Source organism: Elephas maximus, chromosome 2, assembly GCF_024166365.1.
Source record: "Elephas maximus indicus isolate mEleMax1 chromosome 2, mEleMax1 primary haplotype, whole genome shotgun sequence".
Taxonomy (NCBI): Eukaryota; Metazoa; Chordata; class Mammalia; order Proboscidea; family Elephantidae; genus Elephas; species Elephas maximus.
Window position 1 is genome coordinate 82,899,270 of NC_064820.1, and position 13,231 is coordinate 82,912,500.

General features: G+C 34.8%; 1 protein-coding gene across 1 annotated transcript in view; it reads right to left on the reverse strand.

Moving 5' to 3' along the window:
- Positions 1–13,231, reverse strand: part of AP3B1 (adaptor related protein complex 3 subunit beta 1) — a 285,822-nt gene that overhangs the window by 27,242 nt on the left and 245,349 nt on the right. Inside the window, exons 23-24 of the mRNA XM_049866363.1 lie at positions 9,125–9,356; positions 3,265–3,349 (exon numbers count right to left, since the gene is read on the reverse strand). Coding sequence (XP_049722320.1) covers positions 3,265–3,349; positions 9,125–9,356 — 317 coding nt within the window. The remainder of the gene's footprint in view (positions 1–3,264; positions 3,350–9,124; positions 9,357–13,231) is intronic.

Consider the following 13,231-nt stretch of genomic DNA (forward strand, 5'->3'; position numbering starts at 1 on the left):
AAGTGTCTGGAAAATGTTAGTAACTATATTACTATGGGTTTCCTCTTCCTAGGTAGGGTGACTGGAGTTTTTTTGTAAACAATGACTGGTTACATGGACATAAAATTGGTAGGCAGGTAGGCAACTTCCTTCCTTCCCCATTGACAGGTGTAAGGTTGACTCTACTTTCGTGGTAGAGAACTCCAAAATATTCCCCCTTAGACAGAACTACATCTCATTTAATATCTGCCCATCCCTGCCTTCTTCTTGCAACCTCAAACCCTTCTGCTTTCTTAGGCCCCTACATCCACACCAAAAGTCCTTTCCAGACAAGTAGTAGTTCACTTTCTTTACAGTGCAATTCTTAGGCTTCACAGATTAAATGTGTATGTTGCCTGGTACATACAATTTAGAAGTAGTTCTTTAATTATCCTAATGACTGTTCTTAAGACCCTTAACTTTTCTTTATTCATTACATGCTTGATATTTTGCCAGATTTATTCTTAACATTATAGTAGTTTTCTCCCATAAGAGTTTTGCCCATGGTTTTCATTTTCTCTGTTATTGTTTATCTAATCCCATTTCCGTTCTAACTGCCAATAATGCTTCATAATTTCTGGTTAGCTAACCGCATTCTTTTTTTAGTGCTGTATCAGATTTCTTCTTTTTTAAAGAATATATTTTTTGTCTTTTTATGGTTTTTGAGCAAAAAGAGAGGTGGGTACAAGTGCTCAGTTCTCTAACTTGAGCTAAGTTAGAGTATTATTTTTATAGTGGCTAATACATTAATACTTGCTAATCATAACAACGGGGACCTGTTTACGTACTGCAACTACTTTAAGAGATAATTATATATAATATACATTTTTAATCTCAATAAATTTAAGCAAGAACTTAATTTGATGGCATTTTATAGCTAAACAAAAAAGAGATGTTAATGCATATCAATATGTATTCTATAATGATATATCTATATATATCAAATAACAGTAATGACATAGAATTAACCTAGAGGGTCAAAGAGGATCATTTTACTCTAGTTCCTTATCTTTTAATAAATAGAAGTGTACCTGATAAGTCTTACAGTCCATGTTCTCAGCATTTCTGAAGGCTTATCAAATATGCTCTTATTATCCATAATTTTATATATTGATTTGTATAATGTATTTTGAAGAAAAAATTCAGTATTGGCCATGCTTGCATTTTTTTTTCTTTTCTATTGAACTACCAAGACTAACACATCACTAAGCAAAAAGTGCTATTTACTATGCGAAACGCACAGTCAGTGATTGGCATCTAAGACCAATTGATCCACCCATTACCACTATCTCCCTACCCCCACTAGTACTACTATGAAGCTATTGATTTAAACACTGTCGATCGGTTTCCATTTTCTGATTTTGGGCAGGCAATTAAGAAAGTGAGTAATTGTGATTACACTGCTTCAGGATCAGTTACATCTGATGGAAGACAAAGTGCTCTTTTTGGAACCCCTAAAAAATAATTTTTGATCCAGCATGCTTTCACGCTTAATAAATCATTTAGTAAAATCTGCAATAAGTAATTTATACCTGCACAATAGAAATTTTAGAAAATAAGGAAGATATATATAAGAAAAACATATCGATGCAAATGCTGATAGTAGCTATGGCTACTATCTATGTAAAATAAATTTATTATTTTTTAATAATTAAGAGAAATTGAGAAAAAAATTGTTCACGTATACTCCCCAACGTAAGATAAAATCAAATACTGCCTACATATTTATCCCCAAAGGGACTCAGTTAAGTAGGAAAGACAAAATGCAAATCCTGTCCAATGGATTACAAAGGAAGTCTCTGTAATGCAGAGTCAAAAAACATTTCATGATAAAGAAATGTAAAAGATTTTTTATATACATTGATAACAAAAAGGATTAAAAAAAATTTTTTTTTAATTTTGGCCTAACTTGGTGCATGAGCTTTGTCATTGAGTTCACATTGTCCAAATCATTAAAATGAATATACCTCTGGTGTTGGAGGCAAATCTATTTAGAGTGATGTTACTCATAGTCTGGTGTTCAGTAATATTGATCTGTGTTGTTTGTCTAATAGAAAATAATAAACAATTACCAGGCAATGTTGGGAAAAGTAATCAGTTTTTATATATCACTAATACAGCAGACCTCCCAAAACATAAAGGTGAGGATCTGCATAAAATCAATGTAATGCTGCACTGCTTATATTCATCACTGCAGGTTCTCAGCAATAAATGGTATAATATTAGGCCCGAATTGCTAGTAAACTGGAAAAGTATATGAAAAAGCAGGCTTCACTATATTTAATCTATAAATTTATTAAAAAGTACCTATTTCCTAAATTTGGAGATTTTTAATCATAGCAAATTATGTTCTAAGCTGGCTATAATTTAAATGTCTTAATTCTTTTTAGAATAAAAACAAAGTGACTTCAAGTCAAAATATCAAATCATATCCTAGATCAGAGGGAAAAAAAAAACAACCCTGAGTTAAAAAATAATTCTGATAGGTGCATGAATATACCTTTGTTCTAATTTGCTAACTGTCTCTGGATTTCATCAGAAGTATATAAAACATTATGTAAGCATACGGAATATAAAAAAATGTAACAGAGGGTTGTACATGAATATGGCTTTCAGTGGAAACCTCAGTCCAGAAAAACAGTAACAATGACAAAACCCAGTCTTTAAAAAAAAAAAAAAGGTCTTTTGAATAGTAATCAGCTATGAAACCTTTGTCAACTAACTGTATGAAGCCTTTCTTTTGATTCCTATTAAAGCACTTTCTAAATTAAAGTAAAAAGAGGAAAAAAAAATGTATGGGTTTTAGGTACTGACACAATCAATAATTCTCCATTTAAGAAGCTCAAGATAACAGGTAAGATGTTTCAAAAGATACCTTCTTTGGGCTATTCAAAGTATTAAAGTTTTTAACTTCTCTTGAATTTTCTTAGTCATTTTCCAAAATTATAGTGGTAAGTTAAAAATTACTTAGCAGTAGCTTCTTCCTTTAATGAACAAACTATGAATTTTAATCATATGGCTGACTATAATGGCTAGTTGTGTAAACCATACTAAAAATATACATACTGTATATAATTTGTACAACTACTCCGTAGCAGTACAAAAACTGTCAAAGAAAAACATGTTTGTTTAAATGTTTTGTCCCTGAAAACAAAACAAAACAAAAAAGCTGATGAAAGCCTAGTTTTTGCTCTGCTATTTTTTATCCACTACAGGTAATACAAAATATAGAACAAGTGAACTTACCACAACTGGAAACTGGCAGTCTGAGTAGAATCACAAAAGTCAATACCCATTGAAACAGTAATGGATCCCTCAGGCTCAAGAGATTCTAGGAAATAAGATAATTTAGATATGAAAACACAAAGGATGTAAAAAAAGAGGCAAACTAAACACTGAAAATTTATGTAATATTTGTAGTTTGGTTAAAACAGTCAAACTTAACGATGGCTTATTAAGAAATACTTCAAACTAAGAATGTTAAAGTGAATTATAAAGTGACCTCACTATTCTGCTTCAAAGCTTTCTTTTCTCTCTCTTAGAGCAGGATTTTGGTTTATTCCTTGTTGGTTTTAGAATGGCTAATCAGAATAAAAAACAAAAGGATTCTGTCTAGAGGCAGGGATCTCATCTATTTAGAGGTCAGAACACAGGTATCCCCTACCCAGCACCATATTGAGGTGGGCTGAGGGGTAACCCCCAAGAGACGATCAGAGGGGCCTAGGCATACTATCCCTTTTCTGTATCCTCAGTTTTTGGCATGTGATGAAAAATATTGCTTTTTGAATTCTTCTCTCCCAGTCTTGGGGTTAAAAATAGTGTTAACTGTATGAGTTAGGAGAAACTTTGAGGAGTTAGTTGAAGAAGCCCACCTAATCTCTCACCCCCAAGAAGGTAAAATTATCCAATACTGTTTCTTGAGCTGGGCTGATCTCTTTACCTGGTCTCCCCACCCATCCCCCACCACCAGTGTTACGGGTGATCTCTTAGGAAATCTAAGTGTCAAGGCTTTCTTTTTCACAACTTAATTCTGAACATAAGCAAATGAATATATTCTAGCTATTTGCTTCAGAAACACATTTCTTCCTGAAAAATTTCATGTTTTAAAATATTGTCTTTATAGGCACTGAAGGTAAAAAGGAAATAACCTGTTTGGAATAACTGCAATGAACTTGGGAAGTTTCTAAGAGATTACAAAGTTAAAACTACAGAATATTTGCTCTAGATATAAAAAGTAAAATTTAGACAATTTCTACATAACCATCTCAGATATACAGCAGAGAATCCAGAAGCAGTATTCATGTTCATATACCTAATTTGGTAAACGTTCCTAATTTAGTAGGCTCCAAATATTATAGAAATCCATTATATCAAAAACGTTATACTGATCACTTTGCTCTTGAAGCTTCCAAATTTTCACTGGGAAAAAAAACTCAAATTTTAAAAAAGCAAAGATGGGAGAAGAAGTTAAGTTGCTGTGCTCAGAAATTTACCAAGAGAACTAGCATTATGGAAATCAAAATGATAAGTCTAACTGCATAACTCAAAGAAACTACTAAAATAAAATTTAGTAGCAGGTTAGATTGTCTTAAAAAACAAGCAATGACTTTATAGATTTGGAAATTCTGAAGCTTCATCTATCAACTAACCAAATATGGGAAATAACTGTATCAGTTTACAAAGACTGGCATTTTTCAGCCAATAGTGGTTAAACTACAAAATAATTTCATTCTGTTTATGGTTCCAATTTCTGGCTATACATTAGAATAATATGAGGATCTTAAATATATTTACAGACATATACATATATATACACATACATACACTCACATATTCATACATGTATATTAAAAAAAAACCCAAACCCAGTGCCATCGAGTCAATTCCGATTCACAGCAACCCTATAGGACAGAGTAGAACTGTCCCATTCAGTTTCCAATATGGAATTCCTGGGTGATGCAAACGGTTAATGCGCTAACCTGACCAAAAAGTTGGAAGTTCAAGTGCCTCCAGAGGTGCCTCGGAAGTCCTGGAGATCTATTTCCAGCAAATCAGCTACTGAAAACTCTATGGAGCACAGCTCTACTCTGACACACATAGGAGCTCCGTAAGTTGGAATCAACTCAATGGCAACTAGTATGGTGTGTTATATATATTTAAATAGAAACCATCCACTTCTGACTTCTACTTTGCTCAAAGTCTTCAGTATAACTGCGGTCGTACTATACAGTACTTTTCTATTTAGCTTTATCTATAATTTTTTTTTTTTTATTCTGTATATATCTTGTCAGATGTAGGTATATTTTAGCAAGCAGACCTCTAATCTGACAGACTGTCACCATCCTAGGGCTTTTTGGTAAGTGCGATTTGATTAGAATGAAGATTAGGCATTATAAAGGGTACCAGTTTTATGCTGATTTCAAAGTGTTAATGGGTTGTTAAATGGCACGTTGGTTTGCTGATTCTAGTTTTAATTTCATGGTTTATATACATAACATTTACCAGGGTGCTACTCAAATACTCAGAAGACTTGCTGCCTAAAATAACTACACTGATATTTTTTCTTGCATTTCTGCTGTCAGTTCACAACTCTGTCACTTTGCTCAAAGCTATTCTCTAGTGAATCCTTAATGCTTTCTTCTGTGTCACAGATATACTGGAGCTTCGGTCTTGTTTGTAGACTGACACCACATTGGTAGCAAATGCTATCATCTCCAAAACATGATGGCATTCATGACTTAGATCTCTCTACATGTCTCCTTGTATACCAGTTGACAAAGTGACAGCTCTCAGAGTATCTTGTTGATAGCACTCTGACACAGTTTGGTACTGTCTTCAGTCTTATGATAATTAACTGTTAGCTTAGTGCCATGCTAATTCTAGAGACAGTCCATGATCAATGGCATATTTTATTATATGGAAGCTGTAAAAGCAAAGGGATCAGTATAAAATTACTGATATAATGGATTTTTATAACACTTGGAGCCTACTAAATTGGGAGAGTTTGCCAAAGTTTAAGTATATATATTTGGATACGGCTTCTGAATTCTCTGCTATATTCTTGAAATGGTTATGTAGAAATGGCTAATAAACATTGGTTCTTACTGCTACGGGTCAGAATTGACTGGATGGTAACAGGTTTTTATTAGTTATGAAAAATGAAATCATGTAGGATGCCATCTACTTTGATGTGACAGTTGTACAATAACTAGTGAAATCTTAGCTGAGCTCAAATTCGTTAACACAACCATCATTGAATGATAGTGCAGTTCAATGCTATCCTTTGTGCTTTTACTATTATCTATTATGTACTCGGTCTCTTTGGGAAAAATGGCAAGTTATTCCTAACACTCTTGAGAGGAATCCAGTTTCACGTTAAAGGCAAAGTCCAGACAGAAGTCATAGCATTTTATAGACAAGAAGAGAACAGACTGGTGACAAATAAGAAAGATGTTAGACTCCTTAATACATGTATATGTACCTTATTAAATGAAGCAAATATCTTATCTCCCTTATTTCACAAATACATAAAAATACTGTACTTGTTCCTTGTTGAATTCTTAATTCTGGGGGATTAAGATATATTATACTCTGTAACTCTACTGTAATCTATTGGTAAAAGGTACTAGATCATGTTACATATACACACATACTACCTGGGAAAGAATTTCGCATTCTGAAGGCATTCAATGTTGAATGAATGAAACATTACAGTGTTAAAATTTGCTTAAGAATGGAGAAGTAAATTCTATTACCATTACTGAGGCAATGGTACATATTCATATTTTGAGTTAAGGTCATACTTGAAAACTTATTGTATTTATTTCTTCTATATAAGGCCAACAAAAGGTCAACTCATTATGCCAACTCAAGAATGCGTTAATACTGTTCTATGTTTAACTTTTAGATAACATTTTCAATGTTTGGACAATTCATATACAAGCCACTTGACACTTCTTAAACTAATTTTTTAATTACGCAAAAAAGGCTGGATTACATGCAATAAAAATGACATGAATTGGGATATATAATTCCTTAGAAATATAGTAACTTTACAAAATAATGAAATAAAAATCAGGACACTCTTTTATATTTTAAAATGGTGTCTTCCTCTCCCCCTCCCCACATTAATCTAGTTTCCCTGCCCCTTACAATCTCAGCTTTGTTTTAAAGTAATCGTTGACTATTTGGTCTCCTGTATGCAATTTTTTGAAGGAGCACTGTACTTATGGGTGATATTATTTTGGAAGCCAATCTGTTATTTAGCTACAAGGAGACCTCAGGGGTTAGTTTCAGCTCCAGGTTTGAAGAGTACCTCAGGGCAATAGTTTTGGAGAGTCCTCCAGTCTCGACCGGTGAGTAAGTCGGTATTTTTTTAATTTAGAAATTTGGGGTTCTGTTCCACATTTTTCTCCCCTGTATCAAGGTCCAACTATTGTGGCCCTGACTAAAAGGGTCAGCAGTGGTAGCCAGGCAACATGTAGTTCTTCTGGTTTAAATGGTATCTTAATTATCAAATTATAAAAATGGTATTAAGTGAATTTATAAATAAACTTACTTTAACTCTATTATTCTTTACTTTCATGTCTTATAAAAGTCTACTATATTTTATCCATTAGGAATTATTTTATTCCTTTGTGTAAAAACATAATGCAAAGAATGACTTTCTTTACTGAATTACTCACGAAAACTACAGGAGAGAATTCAACAGTCAAAGAGATCAGACAAGGATGATGAAAATAGTCTAGTCATGAGAAATAATGAGTAAACAAGGCACAATCTGGTCAACAGGCTTTGCTCCCCTAACGTATTACTAACAGGAGCTATTTGGAGCTATTTGATTGCACTATTTTGGGGACACAATGACACAAACCTTGTATCACTTTTAACTGCGGTTTATCTGCACCTTCTCCCAACTAAACCTTAGGACTGCCTTGACTAACAAAAGACAGAAGGAATATTTAGACATTCTAAATATTACTATATTTCAACTCAAAGTAAAATACACAACTGTTACATTTAACTTTTGGCAAAATAATATTAGAGAAAGCTGTTTAGAAGTGGGGTTACAAATACAGCAGCCTTCAGGGACCAGAAAATATAAATGAGAAAAGCAAATTGAACGTTAAAAAAAAAAAAATGCAAGGGGGATGATAATCAGCAACTGACAGTGGGGAGAAAATATGATGTACTACTGGGCCCTGAGGTAACCTGGAAAGAACACGCACCTAATGGACAGCTGCTGCTCAGCACTAGCTGGTTGCTGCATCTGGGAATAAAGGGCTGATACTGCCATACCAAAAAAACCCCAAAAAAGCCCCTCTTCTGTTGAGTCAATTCAACTCATGGCGACCCTACAGGACAGAGCAGGATGGCCCCATAGAGTTTCCAAGGAGCACCTGGTGGATTCAAACTGTTCACTTTTTGGCTAGCAGCCGCAGCACTTAACCACTACACCACCGAGGTTTCCATATCTGCCATACCGTGTGCTTCCCCCGCCCCAAAAAGTGAGATTTATAGTTTTTTTTTAATGTAAAAATATCCTGATTTTTAAATGGTGGCAATAGATTAAAAATATTTTAAAATACGAGGTGTACATGAGAATATACTGTGGTCTATTTTATATACTATACATGAAAAGGAAGAAAAGAACTGTGTGTATCTTCTGACTTCTCTGTCTTCACTTTTCAATTTGTGGTATGTGAATGGGCACAGGGAAGGGAGATATGAGAGGTACAGCATTCTAAGAGGTAGCCTGATTTTCTTGCTTTTAATATGTAATGAACAAACTAAAATAACACAGAAAATGAGGCTGACAAAAGGAGAGGTGGAAGAAGGTGATACAGATAGGTAAAAAGGAAATAACAATTTTGATTCTTCAGGCCCATCCTTTTATCACTACTGGTATTACCATTGCTGGGACCTGCTTCACTAAGGTCAAAAAAATGTATTTATTGTGCATGAAAAATTTGGTTGAAAAGTGAAAACAAATATAAACTGAGTATGCTAAAAAACAATAAAATAATATGCATTTGGCTTTATTTTTAAGATGAACACATTTAGTTATCAAATATAATTAAAGTTTTCAGTGAGAATTAATATTTACCAATTGGATTAAAAACATGCATTTGCATGCCTGTAGGAAGTTTTTTTTCCCCTATGTGAATATTTTCTATCTTTCGATCAGTAGTATTATTCAGTGTTACTTGTACTGAGACCATCTTATCACCAAAAATGCAAGGCTGTCTTGGAAAGTAATAATGGGCAGCTAGTCCTTTTCCACTCATTCGATGAAGCATCACATGCGTTTTCATTGGTACAAAGACAGGAGTACTGACCTATTACACATGGGAAAGAGAAATAAAGGATGAATTAGTGAATATACTTAATTCTCTTAGAATATAAGCAAAAAGTTTATGGCATTTAATTCCTGATTTCCCTAAAGTACACACAAACTATAATAACAAACATTAGTAGGATATCACACATATACAATTACTCAGAAATTTTATAAAAATATAAGCAAATGCCTTCAAAACAGTATTAAAAATGTTCTGTATTCTACAGGCATATATTAAAATATCTGGACAATATAAGCCAAATAAGAAATTATACTTAATTTTTAAAAATTTTATGAACTTTTTTGTTAGTCCCCCCCCACGCCCCCGTACTTTTTATTTGGCCATCTTGCTAACTTTATTAGTTTTGCTAGTTTGTCAGCTGATTTTCAAACTATAAAATCATATCTGTTAATAACGAGCACTTGTACTTTCATTTCTAATCTTCTTGAACTTTTTTCACCTTGAATTTCTTTGACCTTAAACTGGAAGCCATAACCTCCATTTTAAGGTAGTTTCTTTCTTTGTTTTAATGGTTAAAAAGAGATCGGATAAGTATTCATTTATATTTTCTTCTGAAGCTTTCACAGTTTGTTTTTAAAAATATTAGCTCTCTAACGCACATGGAATTGACATAAGTATACCGACCCTACATTTAATTATTTTTCTCCAAATACTTAAGCAATATTTGTCCCTGTTTAATTCCAAATATAAGTCAAATATCTGTATGCACACTTAGAGCTAAGAAATGTATTAAGCCAAATTCCTCCAATATCTAGATGAACTACATAGGTGATATTTTGTTCCATGAAATCAGTGGGTTCCATAAATCCTTCAACATCTGTATATGTAACGCAATTAATTCTGACAGAAAAGCAAGACTTTAGCTCAGTATTTTGTACTTTGGATTAGATACTATAATCCAAAAACCAAATACATGATCTGTAGCTGTTTATACTCTAAAATGCTAAACACAGCAAATGGCTTTTCTGACTTCATATTTTATATATATATATAATTTTATTAAATACAAAAAACAAAAAGGTAAAGGATAGATTAATTACAGAATGACAAATACATAACAAGTTTAAACAAAACACATCATCCAGGGCAGGGTTGGCAACCTATAGCCCATGGACCAAATATGGCCTGCTGCCTGTTTTTATAAAGTTTTACTAAAACACAGCATGCTCATTTGTTTATGTATTGTTTACAGCTGCTTTTTTGGGGGCGGGGGTACTGCTTCAATGGCAGAGTCAAGCAGTTGCAAAGCCTAAGATATTTATTATCTGGACCCCTTTACAGACAAAGTTTGCTGACTCTTGATCTAGAGAAGAGCATTAAAACCTTCCCTCCCACTTCCCTTTCCTGTTGTTGAGGAACACTCCTCCATAGGTCTCTTGCGTCTCTGTAGTCTTCTGAGCAAAGGCATTGACGGACGACTTGCTCCTAATCTTTTCAATCATGTTTGTATAGCAAACAGCCTTCGGAAGACAGAAGTAACTGCTTCCCTCTGGAGCAGGGGACAAATTTGTTTGCTGTCCATAATAATAATAATAATAATAATAATAATAATAATAATAATAATAATAATAAAATTCCTCCCTCTAGGCAAAGGTTTGACAGATTTGCTAACAGTCCCCTATAAAAGGTTGGGATTTTTCTACATTCCAGTTCCTCTCTTGTAAAGCAACACGCTGTGTCTGAAGGCATCATCTGGCCTTGACAGTGCTGCCCTGGGGAAGCTGGAGCTTGGAGAATTGGACGAAAGTGATGTTACTCTGGCTACTGTTATTGTATTGAGTAACAAACTGTCCTTTGTCTCTGACCCAGGAGTCCCATGTCTTCTGCAGTATTCACGAAACTGAGGCAGCCTAACTTGTTAGCTTGCAAGTAGGGTAACATCTCAGACCCTTCACAGTTCTTGATACCCTTTTTTTTTTTTTTTTGGTCACTCAACAATTCCCAGCTCCTTTTATTTAAAACGGCTAAATTAACACTTAGCAGAATCACAACACACTGTTGAGCAGTGGCAAATGACTGAAGGAGTGACTAACCCACTAACCCACTGCCGTTGAGTCGATTCCGACTCATAGCAACCCTAGGGATTAGAAATCCAGCTGATATTCAAAAGATGTCCTTTTGGAATCTACACAATGGTATTTTATGGGGCACTGGCTTTGCTTTTAAGAATACTGCTTTACATAGTAGAGACTTTTTTTCTTCTGATTTTCCTTTAGAAAAGTCCATGACATGACCTGATTGTTTCTATGGATTTCTAAAGTGTCATGAAGTGTTCTGACAGCTGACAACAAAGTATCAGGTTAGTCCTATGGCAATGAAAAATATGATGAATTTAATTCTTTGTAGTTGCTTTAGTTTGGTTCAAGGCTAAGTGCTGATCTTTTGAGGGTGCTTTTCCTCCAGTGCTTTCCCTTGAGGTAGTTATATGTGGGATTGTCTGCCCAACACACCCCACCATCTTTCCAGGAATCTGCCCACATTCAGTTTTTGAGGGAGCTGGTATGTTCTCACATCACCTTGTGAGCTGGCCACAGTTAGCTGGCTCAGGAATATACCCCTGGCCCAATGAGTCCCTTCCCTAGGACTTCTGAACTTGGGACCTGGGAAGTCAAGTCAGCCTCTTTTAAGTGTTTAAAATTCAAAATTTAAAACTCAGTTACTGTCTGTGGCCACATTACTTACCACGTTGTTCAGTGAGAAAAAAGAATTAAGTGAATTCCAAAGAAAAGCAGAGATGAGAGACAGAGTCATGTCAGTGTTTAGGTTCAGATGGATCTTGAGGTCCAGATATATTCCTACCTTTTCTGAAGCTTAGTTTTCCGTGAAATAATCTAGCCTTCCTTTTTGTAATTTCCCTTTTTTACTTAAACTAGTTCAAACTGGGTTTCTATTGTTTGCCTCCTCTACCCTACTACTGACTGAGATTAGTTAGATATCAGGACAGTATCTGTAGGGAAAACATGCTTGTAATAGGAAAATGTACTCTTTTGGTCCTATTCCTAAGGCCCTGGTAGATATGGAACTGTAGATCAGAGACTCGGGTTAGGCTTTCAGGGTGGAAATATTAGGTTGGCCCATCTGTGTCTGCCAATTTTGTAGGTCAAAAACAGTCAAACCAGCAATTTCATATGGTTCGACCTAACAATTTGCTTTTGTTCAAGGCTACTCAGTTTGACCTTCTATAGGAAAATGGGGGAATTCATGTGGGCCATCCTAACTCACTGGGGTTTTGTATTGGGGCTAGAGAGCAAAGCACCCACCAATAATAAAGTATTACTTTGCCTTTCTTTGTCCTCTGACCCTATGTCTCCCACGGGCATCTTAGGAAGAAAGTAGTTTAACACAAGAATTAGGTATTCCAGGGCTCCTTGGGCAATAAGAGCACCAATACTTCAAACACAAAGTAACTGCTAATCGTAAATTTATTTTTTCATTCAACTAACATGAAGTTGTGCCAACCATTGTACTAAGGACTATGATAAGAGACAAGGTATCCCAGGCCTCAAGGAGATGACTGTGTTAGCTGGGGAGAATTAAGTAAACCAATCAGTGTGATAAATGCCATGACCAAGGTAGGCTTAATGGGCTAAGAGAATAGACAGAGGGAGAGATAGGAGAAGGAATCCATAATAATTTGAATAAACTGAATAATATCTGGCCACTTTGCACCACCTCCACTGTTTCCATCCTGGCATAAGGCACCATCATTTCTCACCTGCATTATTCCAACAGCCTCTTTGGTATCCTTGCTTCCACCCCTGCACCCTGCTGAACATAGACTGAGCTGCTATGTTTTCTCTGTTCTGAACACAGCAGCCAGAATGACCCAGTTAAAGTAATATCATGTCACC